This window comes from Ictalurus furcatus, chromosome 4, assembly GCF_023375685.1.
Source record: "Ictalurus furcatus strain D&B chromosome 4, Billie_1.0, whole genome shotgun sequence".
Taxonomy (NCBI): domain Eukaryota; kingdom Metazoa; phylum Chordata; class Actinopteri; order Siluriformes; family Ictaluridae; genus Ictalurus; species Ictalurus furcatus.
In genome coordinates, this window is record NC_071258.1 from 35,417,908 (window position 1) to 35,442,597 (window position 24,690).

The 24,690-nt window shown below is 42.0% G+C and overlaps 1 protein-coding gene across 3 annotated transcripts in view; it reads left to right on the plus strand.

Annotated features, from left to right (window-relative positions):
* The first annotated feature begins 1,936 nt into the window (after window positions 1-1,936).
* myo5aa (myosin VAa) overlaps window positions 1,937-24,690 on the plus strand; it is a 57,384-nt gene continuing 34,630 nt past the window's right edge. For all 3 annotated transcript variants that reach the window (XM_053623776.1, XM_053623777.1, XM_053623778.1), the window contains exons 1-10: window positions 1,937-2,693; window positions 14,922-15,032; window positions 16,408-16,579; window positions 16,859-17,003; window positions 17,344-17,500; window positions 19,325-19,468; window positions 22,034-22,115; window positions 23,670-23,777; window positions 23,990-24,096; window positions 24,280-24,545. In XM_053623776.1, coding sequence (XP_053479751.1) covers window positions 2,661-2,693; window positions 14,922-15,032; window positions 16,408-16,579; window positions 16,859-17,003; window positions 17,344-17,500; window positions 19,325-19,468; window positions 22,034-22,115; window positions 23,670-23,777; window positions 23,990-24,096; window positions 24,280-24,545 — 1,325 coding nt within the window. In that variant the 5' untranslated portion in view covers window positions 1,937-2,660. The remainder of the gene's footprint in view (window positions 2,694-14,921; window positions 15,033-16,407; window positions 16,580-16,858; window positions 17,004-17,343; window positions 17,501-19,324; window positions 19,469-22,033; window positions 22,116-23,669; window positions 23,778-23,989; window positions 24,097-24,279; window positions 24,546-24,690) is intronic.

The following is a 24,690-nucleotide window of genomic DNA, read 5'->3' on the forward strand; positions in this document are numbered from 1 at the left end:
CACAAACCCATTGTAATGATTTTTAATGTGTTGTTGTGTTATGTTAAGTCTGATGATAGCATGAAGGTGATGATGAGGGTAACACTGATGATGATGATGAGGATGATGATGATGATGATGATGCAGGGAGTGATGGAGGGAGAGAAAGGAGGAGGTCTGTACCCATCCCCCATGTTCACATCTGCTGTGTTGTGAATGCGCTCAAGCTTTAGATGCCCCTTTGAGAGAGTACAGCCCTGTGTGTGTGTGTGTGTGTGTGTGTGTGTGTGTGTGTGTTAGTTTAGGTGTATCTTGTATAAGATTTGTGTACATGTGGCTTTGTTTCTGTAGTGACGTTGTACCGGAAATATTCGACCTCATGGTTATTTTCCGTAACGAGCAGACTGTGTGTCGGTTTTTTTCTTTTCTGTCAGAGTTGGTCATGTGACTCAGTCGGTTTTTAACATGGCAAAATCCCTAGTAAAAACCTCACTAATGTAAAATCGACAGTTTTACCACAGCACTGCTGCATTCTGGATTCTGATTGGTCAGAGCGTGTACATTAATGCGCTCGTTTCTATAGTAACAGTGAATTCACATAAACGGATTAAAAGCGTGTGTAATCGTTGATTTGGTGATGTTTTATGTAAGCAGATGTTTATGTAACGTTTATGGAAGGAGTCTCCAGTGCCAGCGCTGTCACGTCAAGATTTCCGACATCTTCAGGAGGGAGGAGTTTTTACGCTTCTTCGTGGTTTCTATGGTAACATGACACGCTGCGATTTATTTTCTTTTAGCGACCATTTATAGCTGCTTTAATGTCAACTTAAATGTAACTATAAATGGATAAAAAGTATGACGCGGTGTTCTTTAATAGATAAATACTCTGTAACTGTTGAGGAATAAAACACGCAGGGACGTGCTGTTAGAGGAAAATAATCAGCTTCAGGGTGTAAGAGTACCTCGCACCACCCCCTCGCTCATCCTCCGTCTTTATATACGGCTCCTCTAGATCGTTAGATCGCGTCTTCTCCACTGTGGTGAAACACTGTCTTCAGGGGTGTGTCCCAAACCACTGCGCTGTTCACTATATAGGCCACGTAAACACCATCATCGCTCCGCCGTGGACGCGTCCCAGACCACACGGCTTTTTCAGTATGTAGGTCACAGTGCATTCTGGGTAGTTCTGTACCGTTACGGGTTGTGGGAGTTCACTGCGTGTTCTTTACTGTGCTTCTGTGCTGTACGTCGCTGCTAAATAGGGCACTAGCTACGAAGTCCACTATGTTGTGGGTGGAAGTGTGGATGTGTGAAGTGTACAGAATGTTAGTGATGAGCTCCTAAATGTTGGTTAGAAACTGCTCCGGCCTGCCAGAATAACACCGACTGAAAATAAAATAACCACAAATTCCTTTTTAAAACATTTTTTTTAAATGGCAAACGTTGTAGTAAGTAAGTACACTTCAGTAAGTGTGTGTGTGTGTGTGTGTGTGTGTGTGTGTGTGTGTGTGAGTGAGAGAGTAACACTGTGATTTGGGGCGGAGCAGGAAGGTTCTCTTGATGTCATTTGCTCTCAGGTCATCCACTCATGCTCTGTGTGTATAAGGTTTAAGAAGAACACTCGCCGCTTTGTGTGTGTGTGTGTGTGTGTGTGTGTGTGTGTGTGTGTGTGTGTGTGTGTGTGTGTGTGTGTGTGCACGCAGCCAAATAAACCTCCATTGATGCAGTGAAGCGGGACTCAATTGTTTAACCAACATCATCATGGAGCTCCTCAGGGCGAGTGGAACAGATCCTCCATTTTTCACTGACATCATCATCACATCATCATCATCATCGTTTTATCAGGTTCTCTAGGTTACCATGACGACGACCCCGGCATCCACACCAGTAGCGACGTGATCTGATAAAAAGCGGCGTCCGTTTCGAACGCGATCTGCAGATTTCTGGCGAAAAATTCCTGTAAGCTACGCAAAGTGGGCGGGGCGAGCCGAGCGACAGTTACATTCATGCAAATGAGCAACAAAGCAAACCCGTAAGAGTGAGTGACGATGCTGCGTGTCTGTTTTATCCTTTAACACCTAGTCACGTGTTTTACACGTCCCTTTATAGCACAGCAATCTCACAGGTACAATCTTTGTTTATTAAAGAACAGTTTTTATCCGTTTATTGTTGCATTTAACGTCGCTATAGCAGCTTTTACCTCGCCACAAACTCCTCTGTCCTTAAAGTTACAGCTCTGACACTGACACTGGAGACTCCTTCCATCAAATATGAAAGGAACATCTCGTCCGTTTGTGTCGGGGGTCCGCTGTAACGAGCTGTTGCTATGGTAACGACAACGTATCGGAACGAGCGCGTTCATATAAAGGGCTGCTGGTACAGAAAATGAAGCGACACCTTCTGACCAATCACGATCCGGAATTCAGGGTCTGTCCCCCGTGCGAGACGCAAGCGCCCGATGCGTTTGTGCTTTTAAGAGATTCGTTACACAAAACAGCTGTCCTGTTTCCTCTCTCATGTGATGCTGGAGGAATCTCGTAGCTCTGGGGGAAGTAGGAGAGGAGCGGAGATCATCGGGGAGGAGGAGTTCGAGTCTTTTAACTCGGACGGAGCGGTGTATAAACACGTCAGGCGTGTGGGATTACAGACCCGGTCAGGTACACGCACCGATATCCTTAAAGATGAGCCAGGACTTGGATTATATGTTTTATAAAGTAAGTGTTGGATTGTAACGTACGTGAACGTCGCACTGACAGTGTGCTTGTTTCTTCTTGGAGGTTTTTTTTTTTAAACATGTAATGATCAATAATTTATCATTTATTTATCTGACCTTTGACATTGTGATCGTAGCGTTAATGCTGGAGGATGTTCTTCGCCGTAAAGTGATGTATCTTTTAATGTTTAGAATCATTTACTCAACATGACGTCGTAGCAGGATCAACGTCGAGGTGATGATACGCCGATAAACGGTCGATATGGCGGTATTTTAACATCGTGATGTCGTCAGGTGTTTAATATACAATGTTTTATCTAAATGTCGAACAAGAAAAACGTGAAACATGCAGATTTAAAACGTTCTAGAACATTTCTCCTGCAGTTTACAGGCCCTGCAGTGTGCTGATGATCTCTCTTCTCATTCCTGAACCGAAACGACCAAAAGTTTAGTGATTTTAACTCCAGAGTTCTATGCTGAGTTGAATTTGAGGCGTCGGGGGAAATAGTGAATTTACTTCAAACTGCTGTCAATTTGCAGATTTAAAAAAAAAAAATTCTATAATATGTCAAAAATACTCGTTTGATTGATATAAATACGTTTAATATTTAATGGTTTACTGTTTTACGCTGTTTTTATACGTTTATACCACAGACTAATATTACAGATTTTTTTTTCCTTAATTTTTCAGTCAGAAAGCTGAAAATTTTTTGTAATTTAATTTAAAGAATTATCATGAAAGGAGGAACATTCACATGATTTCACACACTGATCATTTACACCTTAAAGATTTAAAACATTTAAATAAATAAATAAATTAATAAATAAATATTAAAGTTGTTTCTCAATTGACATTTTATCCATAAAAATGCAAAATAAATAGTTTTATATTATTTTTTTATTTTTATATATCGGGGGAAAATAATGGCAGTAATATTATGAATTCCTGAGTTTACAGGTTATATTTTATTATTTATTATAATATATTCATTCTTTATTATTACAGTATTTGTTTATTATTTCTATGAATGCGTTTGTTAGGGGTTTTTTTTTTTTAATATATCGACAGTTAAGTGTGTGATCGTTGGCTGTGTTGTTTATTACATTAAACAAAAAACATTTTAAGTAAAATAATTTTGTTAAAAACAGGATTTTTAGAGTACTTGTTGTAAAGTTGTAAATTGACATGGATTTAATTATCTTTAATTATTAAGTGCCTGATTAGCATAACAAACTGGACATGATAAGAAGCTGGACAGTGAGTGTAGATGATGTGGTGTTGTGTTTGTCCCTCACATCTGTCTGCAGTGGAGAAGATAATAATAATAATAATAATATTATTATTATTATTATTATTATTATTATTATTATTAAGTACACACGTGGCATGGCTGTGTGTGGGGGGAAAGAAGACCAAGAACATTCTGTTTTGTGGGATTCATATGAACATCACGTGTGTGTGTGTGTGTGTGTTGGATGTTGTTGCTAGCAGCGGGATGCTTTTTTGGAGGTCATGTGACCATCGTGATCACCAGCATGAGCGTGTTGTGATGTCATGGTGTGGATTATGTGATGCGTGTTGGTATGTGGCCCGGGCTTAATTCTCTTCCATCAGAACCGGTTTAGCTTCGTTATTTTTTGGGCAAGTTCCTGAAGAAGCGTGTCGTAGCTTTAGAGCACACACACACACACACACACACACACACACACACACACACACCCCCTCGCTCGCTATTTAGTCAAGGCTTTCTTTTATTTTGTGAAGCAGCTGCAGTTTTATTGGTTTTTTAAGAGATTGGTGGTCACATGATGATGAACGCCGTGTGACGGCTCAGTGTTTATCACCGAATCCTCCATTAAACCATTACGCTGAATGGGTCAGGAGGTGTTGATTAGTTTCCTATAACAGCAGGTCAGGTTTATGTGGAAGAGAAGCATGTATTCAGTGACTTTCTGTGAGGAGACGTTTATGTAACGTTGAAGGAAGGAGTCTCCAGTGTCGGTGTTTTTTTTTGTACGTTTTCAGACATCTTCAGGACAGAGGAGTTTACGCTCTTTGCGGTTTGACTTTAGAGCGAGCGAGTGTGTATAGGCGCTGTAGCGTGAGTGAGAACAGGAACTAACCTGGTCGTGTATATGGATATATGGATCGTATACGGATCCAGGACGTGATTCTGTAATTGTTGGTGAACTGCTGTGGTGTAAGAGGAATAAAACACTCAGGCTTCAGGTCAGTATCAGTAACTCTGCTTCATCACACCACGCCGCCGCTGATTATTTTCCTGTAACAGCACCACACACCCGGGGGTTTATTCCTTATGGGATAATTATGGGATGTTGGTCTGGTCTCTCTGAGTTTATAGTGACGATTAAACCGTTCTCATTAGTTGAGGATTTGAGGTTTGAGGGTCGAGGAAGCAGCCGAGTCTCACATGAGCCTCCATCATGTGATAGTGTACACTGAAATACTGAGAGATTAACTCTGCTGTCTGTCTCTCTGTCTATCTCTCTCTCTCTGTTCGTCTCTCTCTCTTTCTATCTGTCTCTCTCTCTCTCTCTCTCTGTTCGTCTCTCTCTCTTTCTATCTCTCTCTCTCTGTTCGTCTCTCTCTCTTTCTATCTGTCTCTCTTTCTCTCACGCTCTGTCTCTCCCTTCCTCTCTGTCTGTCTGTCTCTCTCTCTCTTTCTATCTCTCTCTCTCTCTGTTCGTCTCTCTCTCTTTCTATCTGTGTCTCTCTCTCTCTCTCTCTCTCTCTGTTCGTCTCTCTCTCTTTCTATCTCTCTCTCTCTGTTCGTCTCTCTCTCTTTCTATCTCTCTCTCTCTGTTCGTCTCTCTCTCTTTCTATCTGTGTCTCTCTCTCTCTCTCTCTCTCTCTGTTCGTCTCTCTCTCTTTCTATCTCTCTCTCTCTGTTCGTCTCTCTCTCTTTCTATCTGTCTCTCTCTCTCTCACGCTCTGTCTCTCCCTTCCTCTCTGTCTGTCTGTCTCTCTCTCTCTCTGTTCATCTCTCTCTCTCTTTCTATCTGTCTCTCTCTCTCTGTCTCACTCTGTTTGTCTCTCTCTCTTTCTATCTCTCTCTCTCTCTCTCTCTGTTCGTCTCTCTCTCTTTCTATCTGTCTCTCTCTCTCTCACGCTCTGTCTCTCCCTTCCTCTCTGTCTGTCTCTCTCTCTCTCTTTCTATCTATCTCTCTCTCTGTTCGTCTCTCTCTCTTTCTATCTGTCTCTCTCTCTTTCTATCTGTCTCTCTCTCTTTCTATCTGTCTCTCTCTCTTTCTATCTCTCTCTCTCTCTCTCTGTTCGTCTCTCTCTCTCTCTCTCTCTCTCTCTGTTCGTCTCTCTCTCTATCTATCTCTCTCTCTCTGTTCGTCTCTCTCTCTATCTATCTCTCTCTCTCTCACGCTCTCTCTCCCTTCCTCTCTGTCTGTCTCTCTCTCTCTCTTTCTATCTCTCTCTCTCTGTTCATCTCTCTCTCTTTCTATCTGTCTCTCTCTCTTTCTATCTCTCTCTCTCTCTCTCTCTCTGTTCGTCTCTCTCTCTATCTCTCTCTCTCTCACGCTCTCTCTCTCTTCCTCTCTGTCTGTCTGTCTCTCTCTCTCTTTCTTTCTCTCTCTCTCTCTCTGTTCAAAGTCAGTCTCTGTCTCTCTCTCTCTCTCTCTCTCTCTCTCTCTCTCTCTCTCTCTCTCTGTGTTCAAAGTCAGTCTCTTTCTCTGTTTGTCTGTCTCTCTCTCTGTCTCTCCCTTCCTCTCTGTCTTTCTCTCTCCCTTCCTCTCTGTCTTTCTCTCTCCCTTCCTCTCTGTCTTTCTCACACTGTCTCTCTGTCTGTCTTTCTCTCTTTCTTCCTCTCTTTATTTGTTTCTTTCTCTCTTCTTTCTCAGAAACACAAAAGGTTATATGTGTAGAACAGTTTTACTCTTTAGACAGGCTGATGGTGTATTAAGCTGCATGTAAGGGGCGGAGTCACTGTTCATAGTGATTGTAGTAATTGTGTGTGTGTGTGTGTGTGTGTGTTTGTGTGTGTGTGTGTGTGTGTGTGTGCGTGCACGCTTATACACTCTGTTATTTTCCTGCTTTAAACTCGACTCCTCTCTCGTGTGTCTACGTCACTGTATCGTCACTGCCGTGGTCGGTTCTGTTCAGGTCCTGATGATGTCACGGACGTGTGTGGAAACAGGAAGTAGTAGTAATGATTATAAATCGTGATGAGAGGCTTCACAGTGAGATTGGAAAGCAGTCGAGTTAAAGAGAGTATCAGCCTGAGGAAGTGATTTTAGTACACTGGGCTGGAAACGAACTGGCAGATTGTTTAAAATGCTATTATATTCGTTTTCTTATTTATTACGTCAGCGCGTCTGTACAACAATTCTCATTACGCCTGAAAGGAGCGTGTAAAGTGTATTTCAACATGGTAACACCTTTAAATCTCCACTGAAGCAAATGTATAAATGCTGTCGGAAACTTTACTGGCTACCTCCACCATGAGGTTATTAAAAAACAGGCAGCGCAAGAACCAACCCGAGGTTTCGAGTCACGTACTTCGCTTCCGTGCTCGCCCGTGTTTACATCACGCTTAACGCTTCTGTTATCTTGTTCTTGGGTCTCGTCGTAACACCAGCGTTCATTCATGAATAAAACCAAACGCTGATCTCATAGTCATGTGTGTTACACTTCCAATGCCTGCGGTCATCTGAGTTCCCCGTGTAGAACATGATGCAACCAGCAATACACCGATGTAATCGGTTCTGAAAGGGCGACTCACAATACGGTCTGTTCTCTAGTTAAAAAAAAAATAAATTAAATTAAAAGGTTATAGAGAATCCCACACTCTCTTCCTCTCCGTCTTCGTCTCGCTCCGTGTGTTAGCGTTCCAACCTCGCTCGTCCTCAGGTGGTTAAACGAACCTGGACATGCCTCACAAACCCGACAAGGCAAGCTCTCATTCCTTTCCTAATTGGATTTGAGTGATTTTGCTGCGCTTCGTTTTTGAGAAAACGGAACGTATCGTTAGATCTGGAAGGAAATCAAACAAATTCAGTGACTGAATTATTCACACGAAGACACATGAAGGAACAAGTCTTTCATTTACTCAAGAACGAGGCCCTCAATCATACCTAGGGTTAGGAGACGTGCTGTACGATACAGTCTCGCTCATGAAGTAAAACGCAGCTTGTTACGCATGTTACCATAGAAACCGCAAAGAAGTGTAGGCTTCACCTCTGACTGTTACAAAGCGCTGACACTGGAGACTCCTTCCGTAAACGTTACATGAACATCATGTTTTTTAATCGTTTATGTGAAGCTTATGCTGTGCGAGTCCCTGTGAATGAGCTGTTACTATGGAAACAATAATGTTGTAGATCATCGTCAGGGTTTAATACTGTAAATGACCACCTCGAGGGAACAGAAAGTTGCTTAGGCTCTAATGGAAGCACTAAGTGTGTGTGTGTGTGTGTGTATTTTAGGAAGCATCATTAAGCATTTGCATGAATAATTAGGCATATACTGACATTAAATTCTCATCTGTATCTCATTTGTGATTGTCTCAGAATAATGTGTAAATGGTTCACAGGATCATTTGCACAGGAAATGTGGTGTTTATGCAAATCCATTAGCTGGGAAAAATGTTCCAATATTTTTGTACACACTCCTGAGGGTGTGTAAATTTACGTATAAAGAGACTCATTAATCATGAACCTCGATGGTTCGGCTTCAAATTGTATAACTGTCGATGTGTTCCTGCTGTTTTATATATATATATATATATATATATATATATATATATATATACGGATTACGCTGTCTATAAGAAATACATTGTGATATGCAAATGATCATGATGATTATTCAGTCATCAGTCATGAATATGCAAATTAAGTCCACAATGTAATTTATTTGCTGTACACACTTTTTACAAATGGTGTTTCTGAGACAGACAAGTGTGTGATTTACACAATGCTAAACCGCTAACTATAAGAGAGAGAGAGAGTGTGTGTGTGTGTGTGGAAAGAGAGCAGCATGGAGGACGGAGAGGAAAAAGGAGAGCAGATGTGTTCACAGCAGTGATTTGTGTGTGTGTGTGTGTGTGTGTGTGTGTGTGTGTGTGTGTGTGTGTGTGTGTGTTGGCAGTAGCTTCTCTATCGATGTGTGAAGCAGTTCATGATGAGCTTCTATTTTTACACACAGTTCTCTTGTTCACGCCTGTCTGTTGCTAGGAGCCTGGTTCTGGGACAGGTTCTCCCATAGGACCCAGGTTCAACTCGCGCACACACACACACACACACACACACACACACACACACACCGAGGTTCCATGTTAGACAGCAGTTGTGTGATGATTTTGTGTAGTTTGAGAGGTTTATTGTAATATGAGCTGATTTTGCAGTATGTAGCAGACGAGTCTCTCGTGTCTCCTGGGGGCGTGGCCTGTTCAGCATTGTTTTTTTTAAATTCCAGTAGCTATGTTTCCATGCAAGTTGTGAATTTAACTTTCACAGCCAACAAGTTAACAAACATAGCTACAGGACCCTCCATTAATATTGGCACCCTTGGTAAATCTGAGCAAAGAAAGCTGTGAAAAATTGTCTTTATTGTTGAACCTTTTGATCTTTTGTTAAAAAAAATCACAAAAATACTCTGCTCTCATGGATATCAAACAATTGCAAACACAACACAGGTTTATCAAAAAGTATCTTTATTATATGTGTGCAATAATTATTGGCATCCTTTTAGCCGATACTTTGTGCTACGTCCCTTTGCCAAGATAACAGCTCTGAGTCTTCTCCTATAACGCCTGATGAGGTTGGAGAATACATGGTGAGGGATCTGAGAGCGTTCCTCCATACAGAACCTCTCCAGATCCTTCACATTTCGAGGTCCACGCTGGTGGACTCTCCTCTTCAGTTCACCCCACAGGTTTTCTATGGGGTTCAGGTCAGGGGACTGGGAGGGTCATGGCAGGACCTTGATTTTGTGGTCAGTAAACCATTTCTGTGTTGATTTTGATGATGTTTTGGATCATTGTCCTGCTGGAAGATCCAACCACGACCCATATTAATCTTTCTGGCAGAGGCAGTCAGGTTTTCATTTAATATCTGTTGATATTTGATAGAGTCCATGATGCCATGTATCCTAACAAAATGTCCAGGTCCTCTGGCAGAAAAACAGCCCCAAAACATTAAAGATCCACCTCCATATTTAACCGTGGACATGAGGTACTTTTCCATATGGCTACCTCTCTGTGTGCACCAAAACCACCTCTGGTGTTTATTACCAAAAAGCTCTATTCTGGTTTCATCTGACCATTGAACCCGATCCCATTTGAAGTTCGATATAGACACACGTCCAATTCCAGGTCGATTCATAACATTTCCAGTTGACTGGAACGTCTTAATTATTGCCCTGATGGTGGAAATGGCCATTTTCAACGCTTGTGCTATTTTCTTATAGACACGCCCCATTGTGTGAAGCTCAACAACCTTTTGCCGCACATCACAGCTATATTCCTCACTCTTACCCATTGTTATGAATGACTAAGGGAATTTGGCCTATGTGTTACTTCATATTTATACCCCTGTGAAACAGGAAGTTATGATTGAACAATTTCCTGTTCCTACTCACCCAGGTGTACTAAACAAAATGTGAAGCCTCACACTCCTCATTACTATACTTCATTCAAGCCTTTTATTATATGTTATTAGTGAATGGGGCTATACAGATGACTTTTCACTGTGCAGGGCATTTGTTTGTGTGTGTGCGTGTGCGTGTGTGTGTGTGTTGTAATGCCAGTGAGTTCATGCTGAATCGTGCTTGAGAAATCTGTACACTTTTAGACCCGCACTGTTGCCATGGAGATGGCTTATTGGCTTGCGTCTGTGGCGTGGTTGTTTTTATTATTTTTTTTCCTTCATGAGTCATCATTTCTCAGATTCAGTGCTTCGGTCTGGATCCTGAATCCTCAGAGCTGCTTTAACAGGGAGACCGAGTGAGATGAAGAGAAAGAGACACACAGATGGAGGGATAGAAATTTAAGGATTGAAGGATGTTTGTTACAGGATCAGTCATAATGTTACACATTAAACCATAACGCTACGTGTTTAGCTGTAATGTTACACATTTAGAAATAAAGTTACACTTTTAGAGTTAATGGTACATTTATTTAATGTTGCATTTCTAGCCATAATGTTAGTCTTTTATCCATAAAGTTACACATTTGGCTATAATGTTGCAAGATTGGATGAAATCTTACACATTTTTGGCCATTATGTTCACCTTATCTGTGTTACACGTTTGACTGTAAAGTAATGTTCCACGTTTGACTGTAAAGTAATGTTCCACGTTTGGCTGTAAAGTAATGTTCCACGTTTGGCTGTAAAGTAATGTTCCACGTTTGACTGTAAAGTAATGTTCCACGTTTGGCTGTAAAGTAATGTTCCACGTTTGGCTGTAAAGTAATGTTCCACGTTTGGCTGTAAAGTAATGTTCCACGTTTGGCTGTAATGTAATGTTACACGTTTGGCTGTAAAGTTACACATTTGGCTGTAATGTTCCACGTTTGGCTGTAAAGTAATGTTCCACGTTTGGCTGTAAAGTAATGTTCCACGTTTGACTGTAAAGTAATGTTCCACGTTTGGCTGTAAAGTAATGTTCCACGTTTGGCTGTAATGTAATGTTACACGTTTGGCTGTAAAGTTACACATTTGGCTGTAATGTTCCACGTTTGGCTGTAAAGTAATGTTCCACGTTTGGCTGTAAAGTAATGTTCCACGTTTGGCTGTAAAGTAATGTTCCACGTTTGGCTGTAAAGTAATGGTACACGTTTGGCTGTAATGTTATACGTTTGGTTGTAAAGTAATGTTCCACGTTTGGCTGTAATGTTACACATTTGGCTGTAAAGTTACACATTTGGCTGTAAAGTAATGTTCCACCTTTAGCTGTAATGGTTCAGTGTTTCCTCTCTGGTCACTTCCCTTCTGTTGTACATTAACTTAAGGCCGTTTTTCAGATTGATGTTGAGATTTCTGCACTTGTGATGGTGAGAGCTGCTCGTGTTATGCCTTCATAAATCTCAGAGAGGAGCGCAGATATTCAGCATGCAGGTGCAAATCTGATTCAGTCTCGACATGTTTATCAGTCATGTCCCCGTGAAACCCATGTGGAGGACTGTAGAAAGTCGTAACTCACGTGTATAATATAGACTCCTGCGCACTGCTGGAGGGTAAATACATCTTAGTGTCCGGTCAATTCAGCATGCATTATGTATACATCTATATAGTATAGACAATATGGGATTATTTCATACAAATGAAATGTACACAGCTCTACATCAGCCAAGACGTGTCAGGAGTCCGACAGGTAATAATCCCATACTTTATACCGTCTGATCTAATAGGCTTCAGTTAGTGACCGTTAGCACACGTTGGTAACATGGTGACATATCGCTGCCTTTGAAGCTTAAACCTTTATAGAGATCAAAGCACTGCCTTATAACACAGCACACTTATGAGAAAGTGAGGTGTTCTGTTTCAGACACACGTACACATGAGCATATAAACATGAACAGAAAAGATTTCACTGTGTATCTTCAGTGCCGTTTGGGATTACTCTGACCCCTCCTCAGGCTCCGCCTTCCAAAGTTTAAAGCAGGAATTGCAGGAGGTTTTTAAATTTATTTTTTAAAATAAGTAATCTTTAAAGCAAGTTCAAAATAGGTACACGTTTTCATCATTTACATTTGCACATTCCACATACACAGCCCAATTCTGTGGTATTAATTAAAACCAAGTAGAATAAAATGATAATTTACGATTAATTCCTATAATGAAAACTACTTGGAAAAAGTCGTCCAAGATAAAACAGTTAAATAGGTTATTTTACATAGGAATAATGCAGTACATAATAGAAGTGATGGAAAGAAGGATACGATGTAACTGTACGATTTAATTCCCATAACATTTTTTAAAAGGAGTGTAAAAATAGTATAGAAGTAATATTATTGAAATAATATTAAAGTAACCACCGGTAAATATGGACCATTGCTGCGATTTAATTTAGAAGTCGGATTACATACGTTAACAATGTCGTTTGTAGATTTTGGCATGTGTTTATGAATTTCCATTATTTTGGAGATTGCTTTGGTATTTTGAGGTAAAAGGAAATTTGTGGCGAAAGAAAAATGCAGGTAAGAGGTGTTGACTGCGTCGCTCAAGTCTTTACACGCTGTTACAGCTTCGAGTCAAATACCAATCTCTCCCTCTCTCTCTCTCTCTCTCTCTCTCTCCCTCTCTCTCTCTCTCTCTCTCTCTCTCTCTCTCCCTCTCTCTCTCTAATCATCTCACCACACACCCTCTCTTTCACTTTATCACTCCCTGAATCATATCCCATCATGCATTCCTGTGATATGAGCGTACGTTGGTTATGATGGTGAAATATCCTCCCTGAGATACACTTCGTCCTCACATTTTAAATTCCCCAAATAAGAAATCCAGTGCACTTTCATCTACAGAGAGAAGTCGATATTACTAATATTATTTTATATCACAGTATACAATATTTATATTTCATAGAATGATTGTGGACGAAATATTGCCACCATGTTTCATTTGAAATTAGGCATCAAAAAGTTTCATTCTAAAAAAAATAAATAAATAAATAAACATTTTGTCAGGGTGCATACTGTAAATTTTTTCAATATATATAATATATATGCAATAAATAACACTGGCAAAAAAAAAAAATATAAAAGAAAAATATTTTCAAATAAAAATTACATTTCTAACACTAAAATAGATTTAAAATGTATTAATTAAAATAATGTAAAAGTAAAAAGTAGCATGGCAGTAAAACTAATAATAAAATAATATAAGCTAGGCAAATAAACATTAATTGCTCGAGTGGAAAAAAAAAAGTTTAGCTGTTTCTTCTTTCTGTTTAAATCAGTGATACATTATTAGTAAAGTTTTTGTTGCTTAAAAACAAAAAGATTCTTCACTTCTCTATTCTCGACGTAAATAATTGTCAGGTTTGATCGAGTTTAGTTCTCATTCTCAATAATTTAGCAGCGTGTCTGAGGTAAATGTTGATATTCCCCGCACCGGTGCGCTAGCTGGCTAAATCATTAGCTATGTGGTGAATTTAAAATGAGAACATGAACACACAGTACATTCTCTGTTTGAGATGAGTGAACACTTTGTGTCTGTTTGGAGCTTGGAGGCTAAAGTCAGGCTACAGGTTTATCTAGCTAGCATGTAGCCGTTCTGTCTTTTATACACACGCTGACAATGTGACTGTGGAAATAACGAAAAATTATGGAGAATATCAACATTTTCCTCAGATCTGTTGGTTTATTACTAACAAAAAGACACCATATAACTAAATGAACACTATAGTTACATTTCTCAATATGGGTGAACTCCTTGATTAGCGGTTGATGCTAAGTCCAATTACAGCATATAGCTTTATAGCCAAGTCTTTTTTTAGTAATGTACCAACACATCTGAGGGAAACGTTGATATTCTCGATAATGTTTTGTTATTTCCACAGTCCCGTTGCGTTTACATTGTCCGTATAAGAGACAGGTGGCCATGACGATGAGCTAGTTAGCTAAAATGTTAGCCTCAACATTTACCTAGCTTTAAGTATTTCTCAGTTGCTTAGCAACAGTTTGCCAGCATATCTTGTGTTAGCCATTGGAAGGCACTAAAATTGTGCTTTTAATCTGTTTCTGTCTCGTTGTGTGATTCTCTGCTTCTTAGTGTGTTTCACATGGCTGTCAGTCCAGTCAGCTGACCTACGTGTGTGTGTGTGTGTGTGTGTGTGTGTGTGTGTGTGTGTGTGTGTGTGTGTGAGAGAGAGAGAGAGAGAGAGAGAGAGAGAGAGAGAGAGAGAGAGAGAGGGGGGCTTTTTAAATCTCCTTATCTCTTTGTAGCTGCTAATAGATTTAGCTGTATTATATTTAATTGATGTGTTGTGATAAGTGTGAAGTGAGTGTGTTTGAGGATTGTCAGCGGCTAATTGGTGTTCTCTCTGAGGCTAACTACACTTTATTAGCGCTTCCTGCTCTTCTTCAGTCTGACTGAATTAATATATCTCATGATGAGAACTGAAGAGCTTGTACACGCATCATTACAATAATGCTGGTATAAAATGGAAAGGTCTTTGTACATATTTGTTTAACCGTGTGTGTGTGTGTGTGTGTGTGTGTGTGTGTGTGTGTGTGTGTGTGTGTGTGTATTGCAGTATGCTCGGGTGTGGATCCCCGACCCTGAGGAAGTGTGGAGGTCAGCAGAGCTCACTAAAGACTACAAACAGGGGGACACAACACTGCACCTGCAGCTCGAAGATGGCAAGGTGAGTGTGTGTGTTTCTTCTATAGGCTTTTCCTTCTCTCCTATAAACTGTTTCTTTTCTTCTATAAGCTGGTCCTCCTCTCCTGTAGGCTGTTCCTCCTCTCCTATAGGCTGTTCCTCCTCTCCTATAGACTGTTCCTCCTCTCCTGTAGGCTGTTCCTCCTCTCCTGTAGGCTGTTCCTCCTCTCCTCTCCTGTAGGCTGTTCCTCCTCTCCTATAGACTGTTCTTTCCTCCTCTCCTGTAGGCTGTTCCTCCTCTCCTGTAGGCTGTTCCTCCTCTCCTATAGACTGTTCTGTTCCTCCTCTCCTGTAGGCTGTTCCTCCTCTCCTCTCCTGTAGGCTGTTTCTCCTCTCCTATAGACTGTTCTTTCCTCCTCTCCTGTAGGCTCTTCCTCCTCTCCTATAGACTGTTCTTTCCTCCTCTCCTGTAGGCTGTTCCTCCTCTCCTGTAGGCTGTTCTGTTCCTCCTCTCCTGTAGGCTGTTCCTCCTCTCCTCTCCTGTAGGCTGTTCCTCCTCTCCTATAGACTGTTCTTTCCTCCTCTCCTGTAGGCTCTTCCTCCTCTCCTATAGACTGTTCTTTCCTCCTCTCCTGTAGGCTGTTCCTCCTCTCCTCTCCTGTAGGCTGTTCCTCCTCTCCTGTAGGCTGTTCCTCCTCTCCTGTAGGCTGTTCCTCCTCTCCTGTAGGCTGTTCCTCCTCTCCTATAGGCTGTTCCTCCTTTACTATAGACTGTTTTCCTCTACTTAAGACTCTTCCTCCTTTAATATAGATTGTTCATCCTCTACTTAAGGCTGTTCCTTCTCTACTTAAGGCTGTTCCTTCTCTACTTAAGGCTGTTCCTTCTCTCCTGTCAGCTCTTCCATTACTCCCATCGACTCTTCTTTCACTACTATAGACTGTACCTCCTCAACTGTAGACTGTTCCTCCTCTACTATAAGCTGTTCCCTGTCTCCTATAGGCTAATCTCCCTCTTGGAGGTTGTTCCGTGTCATATAAGCTGTTCCGTCTCTCCCATAGGCTGTTTATTCTCTACTGTAAACTGTTCCCAGTCTCCTGTAGAATGATCCCTCTCTTGTAGGCTTTTCACTGTCATATAGGCTGATCTCTCTCTCTCCCATAGGCTTCTCGATGTCCTGCTCGCGTTTCCTTTTCTCCTGTAAGCTCTTCCCTGTATCCCAGAGGCTTAGACCCTCTCTTATAGTCTGTTATCTATTATATAGGCTGTTCCCTCTCTCCTATAGGCAGTTCTCTCTGTTTCCTGTACCTAACTAAACTAAAATAGCCAGTAAAGCCCAGTGAGTGTTATAATAAATATTATCTAGTTATGTAAATAAATTCAGGAAGGTCTGAAGTTCTTATTATGTGTTTGTGTGTAAGGATCTGGAGCACAAGCTGGACCCGAAGACTAAAGCCCTGCCTCACCTGCGGAACCCCGACATCCTGGTGGGAGAAAATGACCTGACGGCGCTGAGTTACCTTCACGAACCGGCCGTGTTGCACAACCTGAAAGTGCGCTTCATCGACTCCAAACTCATCTACACCTACTGCGGTAAACACACACACATACACACACACACACACAGACCTACATGCATTAAAGCAAAACAATTTATTTATATACAGTTTCTCTCAATGCAGACCGATATTAGCATTCTGTGTCTTCTGTAACATATAGTCACGAAAATATAGTAATATTTGCTGAAACTGGCCAAGAGAATCCAGTTTTAATCTTGTCTGGAGTTTCTGGAATACTGAATAGTGTTCTCCAGCTCAGGATGGAGCTTGATTGGTTGCTGACTCTTTTTTCTCCCTTTCCTCTATAACACAGGTATTGTGTTGGTGGCCATTAATCCGTATGAAACGTTGCCCATCTATGGCACGGATATCATTAACGCTTACAGCGGCCAGAACATGGGAGACATGGACCCGCACATATTCGCCGTGGCTGAGGAGGCCTACAAGCAGATGGCCAGGTGTGTGAAAGTGTGTGTAGACATGTATTAGACTGGGTGTGGTCTGTGGTTTGAGTGTGTGTGTGTGTGTGTGTGTGCAAGGTGTCTTTAAGAGTACGGTTTCTAGGTCATCTCATTGCATACTGCGGCAAATAATCTAGCCACAGTCTCTCACTAACACAAACACACACACACACACACACACACACACACACAGTACCACAGAATCTCCCTAAGAGCCCTTTAAACAGAATAAAGATGCTTTCAACTTGGCCCATGTCTTATCAGGACACACAGATTTTCCCTCAAGACACATGGACAGTCCTTCCATCATTCAGCTTTTCCCTTTTCTTCACCTCAGAGACGAGAGGAACCAGTCCATCATTGTCAGCGGAGAGTCTGGCGCTGGGAAGACGGTTTCCGCCAAATACGCCATGCGATACTTCGCTACGGTGAGCGGCTCAGCCAGCGAGGCCAACGTCGAGGAGAAAGTACTTGCCTCCAACCCTATCATGGAGGTAAGGAACCAAAAACTGAACCGTTTCTACGTTTACATTTATGGTATTTGGCATTCCAGAAGTGCTTTGCAGGCTATCGAAAGCACATCCTCATGCTAGCTCAGTGGGTCAGCGATGAAGAGCAGTCTAAAAACCCAGTACACAAGTAGTAGTTTTTTAAAATAACAGTGCTAATTTAAGTTCTTGGTGAAGAGGTAGGACTTTAGTCTTGTCTGAAGATAGCCGGTGACTCTGTCAGGGTGCCAGGGTGAGTTTATTCCACCACCTTGATGCGCAGGTCCTCCTTGTACCAGGAGAGATGGTAGGTTCAGAGCTTGGTGCAGTACGAGGTGTGATAAGTGCTTTCAGGTAAGTGGGAACTGGTACATTTTTAACTTTGTAGGCGAGCATCAGTGTTTTTAGTCTGATGTGGGCAGCTACAGGAAGCCAGTGGAGGGAGCGCAGCAGTGGGGTGGTGTTGGAGAACTTGGGAAGGTTGAAATCAAGTGGTGGTTGTTGCAGGGGAAAGACCTGCCAGGATCGAGTTGCAGGAGTCCAGTCCAGGGTCTGAACAAGCACCTGAGTGGATTGAAGCAGGAGCAATATGAGGAGAGAAGGATGGTTGGTTGTCCATGGTTACCGCCAAGGTTGTATGCAGTGAAAGATGGTAAGATCTGAGAGTCGTCCAGGGAGATCACAAGATCTTGACACGGGGATGGATCTCCAAGGATGAACAGAAGCCCAGTGTTGCTGGAATTTAGTTTCAGCTGATGACTAGATGTCCACCAGACACGCTGAGATCCGATCAGAAACGCGAGTGACTGAAGGAGGACTGTAGAACATGAGTTGAGCGTCCTCGGCATAGCAGTGGTTCGAGAACCCTTTTGAGGACGTGACCTCTGAGGACCCAGCACTGATCCTTGTGGGACACCAGTGGACTTCCAAGACTCAGGAGGATGGACGAGAGTCTTGTGAAGGCCTCTGAAAGGTCTGCTCTTGCTCTTACGCAAGTTGATGCATGTCGTCTAATATCTCACCTGCTCTGATGCTGACCTACACAGTAGCGTAATGATCTTACATCAGGGGTTTTAAGTTTAGGGTTTTTTCTAATATCTGCTCTTTAACTCCAAGCTTCATTTTGTGCTGTAAGTGTGTGTGTGTGTGTGTGTGTGTGTGTGTAACATACCTTATGTCAATGTGTCTTCACACACATACGCATGAATGCTGATTGAAGGTCATAACTGCTGTACACTGTGTGAGAGTTGGTGTGTGTTTGATGGAAGGTGCCGTGTCTGTGCACGTTTAAGTCGGATCAGCCGTGTTTGAGTCACGGCCTCCGAGAGGGCTGATGTGATTAAACATCAGAGTGAGGGAGTTCGTGTAATGCTCCTGGCCAAAAATCTTAACTTGGATAATGATTAATGAAAGCCAGGAGTTAGCTTAACGTGTTAGCCATGCTAATAGCCGGCTTTAATCGTTTAATCAGGAAAGTGTGTGTAATGCTTTCGGATTTGTGGGTACACGGACATAGAGCTATTTTTCCTAGATGCTCAGTCACACTGTTCCAAAAAAAGCAGATAAATGAGACCGTGCTGCTGAATGCAGTCCCGATGGACTCCCATGATGCTTTGCTCTGCAGCATTGATTTCCTGACCTACTGCAGAGGAACGGAGATTCTGTATACACACACACACACACACACACACACACTCTGTATGTACGAAAATATACTGCGCACACTCATTTTCACCATTCAGTCACACACAACTCCTGCTATGTAACACACACACACACACACACACTATTACTGACTCGCTAACACAGCCCCTCGTCTGTCGTCTTTAGGCCATAGGAAACGCCAAAACCACCAGGAACGACAACAGCAGCCGCTTTGGGAAGTACATCGAGATCGGCTTCGACAAGCGCTACCACATCATCGGCGCCAACATGAGGACGTACCTGCTGGAGAAGTCGCGAGTCGTGTTTCAGGTGAGGCTCGCACAACACTTTCTTTTGTTTCTCACCGCGTTTAAAGCTTCGTAACAGCGTAGCCTCGTAGCTCCAGCGCTAAACTAATGAAGCTAACTTCACGCTTGGCTGATTGGCTAGATGTGGCGTAAAGGCAGACGTTGTGTACATTTTCTTTCTCGCTCAAGTGTTGCTTTAATGCGTCTCGCTGAAAGCGCCGCATTTTTTTTTTTTTTTTTTTTTTTTTACTGTGAGAAAAAAATCTCAAACAAACGAGCCTGTGATTTGTTGTAAATTAAAACAGTTCTTTTAGTCTGCTTCCTGTTTTCAGCTGTTTGCTAGCAGACGCGATATTAGGAGATGAATCATTTAGCTTGAGTCGTATACGCCTGTTCGAATGTTATTATGTTTATAATAAGTAGAGGGAGAGACAGATCGTTAGATGGACTGACAGACAGGTGGATAGAAGATGGATAGAAAGAGAGGTAGATCGACTGTTAAATAGGTAGCTGGACAGACAAATGTGTAGCTGGGAAGACAGGTATGTAAATAGACAGATGTGTAGATGGGTAGACAGATGTGTAGATGGGTAGACAGATATGTAAATAGACAGATGTGTAGATGGGCAGACAGATGTGTAAATAGACAGATGTGTAGCTGGGTAGACAGATATGTAAATAGACAGATGTGTAGATGGGCAGACAGATGTGTAAATAGGCAGATGTGTAGATGGGCAGACAGATGTGTAAATAGACAGATGTGTAGATAGGCAGACAGATGTGTAAATAGGCAGATGTCTAGCTGGACAGACAGATGTGTAAATAGGCAGATGTGTAGATGGGCAGACAGATGTGTAAATAGACAGATGTGTAGATGGGCAGACAGATGTGTAAATAGGCAGATGTGTAGATGGGCAGACAGATGTGTAAATAGGCAGATGTCTAGCTGGACAGACAGATGTGTAAATAGACAGATGTGTAGATGGGTAGACAGATGTGTAAATAGACAGATGTGTAGCTGGGTAGACAGATATGTAAATAGACAGATGTGTAGATGGGCAGACAGATGTGTAAATAGGCAGATGTGTAGATGGGCAGACAGATGTGTAAATAGACAGATGTGTAGATAGGCAGACAGATGTGTAAATAGGCAGATGTCTAGCTGGACAGACAGATGTGTAAATAGGCAGATGTGTAGATGGGCAGACAGATGTGTAAATAGACAGATGTGTAGATGGGCAGACAGATGTGTAAATAGGCAGATGTGTAGATGGGCAGACAGATGTGTAAATAGGCAGATGTCTAGCTGGACAGACAGATGTGTAAATAGACAGATGTGTAGATGGGTAGACAGATGTGTAAATAGACAGATGTGTAGATGGGTAGACAGATGTGTAAATAGACAGATGTGTAGATGGGCGGACAGATATGTAAATAGACAGATGTGTAGATGGGCAGACAGATGTGTAGATGGACAGACAGCGAGGTAGATTGACAGATAAACAGGTAGATGAACAGAAAGGTAGATTGACGGACAGACAGATGTGTATATGGGCAGACAGACAGAGAGGTAGTTGGACAGATAAATAGGTAGATTGACAGACAGACAGATGCTTAGATGGACTCATGGACAGACAGATGGGTACACTGATAGATGGATAGAAGGACAGACAGTTTGGCAGACAGACAGATTGGCAGGCAGGTGGACAGACGATGGATGGACAGACAGACAGACAGATAAGATGATGTATACATGAGCAGGTATTATTTTCAGTGGCTGAGGGACTGTGTGTATTACCCATAATGCACTGCTGGGGTCCATCATGCTTATTTATTCTGGTGCAGTGATTTGCTTTAGCTGGTTTTTAAATCGAGGGCTATCTTGTATGCTAACTGTAAATTAGCCTTTTAGCTAGCAGGCTAATACCTAGCTAGCTACTACAAGGCTACAACCAGGAGACTTTTTGTCTGTTAAACACGACTGAAGATTGATTAGCGTCACTGTGCTTTCAGGCTAATCAGGAATGAAGATTGTGAAGTTAAACATGTTGATCCAGTGTTATATAAACACACACACACAGAGGAATTCACAGCTCATCTGTGTGTGTGTGTGTGTGAGACTTTCATTGCCTTGGGTGCTGAGTGAGATTCTGGGCGTGGCTCTCGGCTCATTTCTGAGTCTGCAGTCAGATTAGCATGATGCTAAATGTGATAAAGTGAAAAGTTTAAAGTTTTCATAAAACACATTTGGGAATTTGTTACTTTATGCTACTAGCTAGTCAGTATGCTATTAAATTAGCATGCTAGTTAGCTACAGTATCAGGCATGACCATGTTCACAAAATATCTGTATTAGCATGGCTCATCCCAGTGTACTAACTAACTAGCATGCTAACATGCTAGCTCGATAACTAGCTAGAAGCATAAAATAATGATGTTCGGTCCACTCTTGGAGTAAAGACACTCTGTCTGAACGCAGGAAGTGTTCCATTTCTGATACAAGTACAGGAACGTTTTCTAGATTTATCTTCTGATTAGTCTCTACCGCTTTTCTCATCTTGTTCATCGCTCCCTCCATCTTTCCTCAGGCGGACGACGAGAGGAATTATCACATCTTCTACCAGCTCTGTGCCTCCTACCACCTTCCTGAGTTCAAGAATCTGAAACTCAGTGAGCTTCTCCCACTCCCACACACACACACACACACACACACACACACACTATACTCTATAGAGAAAAGTGGGGGGAAATATAATTTAAAATAATTTAATATTTTTCAAGTATGCATCAGTCGTAACAAATGTAAGATAATGAAACAATAATCTGAAATAATAAGAAATCGATTCCTGGAAAAAAAAAGTGAAAATGTGAAATAATAAAATGAGTGGAAGAAAGATAAAGATAATAAATGGTCAAAAAGGTTCAATCACGTTGTGCAAAAAATAAATTAAATAAATAAACAAATGTTCAAAAACTGTTCTCTCACTCAGAGAAAAGACAGAATAATAATAATAATAATAAAAAAAACAATATTATCGTTCACACACAGCGGTGACGTGAAAAATAAAATAATTATTACAAAATAATTAATCATCATAAATGCTTATTAAAAATGTTTTTTTTTAATATTGAAATGCGGGAAAAAATTCAACGTAACGAAAAGATCCTTTATTCATTTGGAAAAGTGGAATAAAACATCTGTGGAAAAATACAACTCCTCTACTTTGGCATAAAAGTGTGTGTGTGAGAGAGAGAGTGTGTGTGTGTGTGTGTGAGAGAGAGTGTGTGTGTGTGAGAGTGAGTGTGCGCATGAGAGTGTGTGTGACTGCGTGTGTGTGTGACTGTGTGTGCGTGAGAGAGTGTGTGTGTGTGTGTGAGAGAGAGAGTGTGTGTGTGACTGCGTGAGTGAGTGAGTGAGTGTGTGTGTGTGTGTGTGTGTGTGTGTGCGTGTTGACGCAGTATGGAGACTGGAGATCAGAGCTTTCCTACAGAGAAACAGCTTGTGTTCTAACACACTTTGTCATTTACTAGCGCACACACACCACCTGTATATTAACACACACGTGCGCACACACTCCATCTGTATGTTAACTAACACACACACACACACACACACACACACACACACACACACACACTGCTGGCTCTGTCCTCTCCTGCGCTGTCAGCCAACTCAACTGACTTCCTGTCCAACTGACACCCTGTTAATGAGGGCTGTGTGTGTGTGTGTGTGTGTGTGTGTGTGTGTGTGTGTGTGTGCACGTGTATATGATGTAATGCCTCACATTCAGTGTTCTGTTGCCAAGCAACAGACAGTGTCTCCATTAATCTCTCCAGAGGTGTCTGTATTTGGGCTTCTTCATGTATTTTTCATCACTTCCTGTTTATCAGGTCACATGGTGTGTGCGGTGCATATGTGCTAATAATCAGATATACAGTATGATATACCATAATATCTCTCTCTCTCTCACACACACACACACACACACACACACACACACACAGCGTAACACTGGGCGATATTCATCTTTTAAATTTAGCCAGCGTACAAAAACTAACTTAGCAAACATAATTCAGTAAACAGTAGCTGTGTGTAACTCACCAGCTAGCATTAGGCAGCTAGTTACACATAATGGCACAATCAGTTTAGTTCAACTGTCATGTAGCTAACATTTTCTGTGTGTGTGTGTGTGTGTGTGTGTGTGTGTGTGTGTGTGTGTGCAGGCGGTGCAAATGAATTCCACTACACCAAACAGGGCCGAAACCCTGTCATTGATGGAGTGGAGGATGCGAAGGAGATGTCAACTACCAGGAACGCCTTCACACTGCTGGGTAAGACCTGCCCTGTGTGTGTGTGTGTGTGTGTGTGTGTGTGTGTGTGTGTGTGTGTGTGTGTGTAGTGGTGTTTGTGTAGTGTAGTAGAATAGTGTTGTGTGTGTGTGTGTGTGTGTGTGTGTGTGTGTGTGTGTGTGTGTGGTATATTGTGTAGCGCTGTGTAATAGTTGTGTGTGTGTGTGTGTGTGTGTGTGTGTTGTTGTCATCAGGCATTAACGAGTTGTATCAGATGGGGCTGTTCCAGGTCCTAGCAGCCATCTTGCACCTGGGAAATGTGGAGGTGAAGGACAGAGACGCAGACAGCAGCATCATAGCGGTGAGCTAACACACACACACACACACACACACACACACACACACACACACGCGCGTGTATTATAAACACACAACCATACAGTAAACATGTTAGGATGATTGTGTCGAGAGGTGTGCTGATGTCATAACCTTGCTCTGAACATGCCTTCTGATTGGTTCTTCCTCTCGCCCCTCCCCTTTCCAGCCCAATAATGGTCACCTGAGCGTGTTCTGTGATCTGCTGGGCGTGGCCTATCAGGACATGGCTCACTGGCTGTGCCATAAGAAGCTGAAGACGGCGTCTGAGACGTACATCAAACCGGTTCCCAGAGTGCAGGCCATGAACTCCAGAGACGCTCTGGCCAAACACATCTACGCCAAACTGTTCAACTGGATCGTGGAGCACGTCAACAAGGCGCTGCACTCGTCCGTCAAACAGCACTCGTTCATCGGCGTGCTCGACATCTACGGGTGTGTAGCGGCATCGTTTTTAAGAGTCAAATTACACACACCGGTATTCAGAGTGCACACATAACTACTGACTTCAGCACTATTCAGAAGCTACATGAACACATGTTAGAGGGGCGGAGTTTAGAGGGGCGGAGTTTGTCTGGAT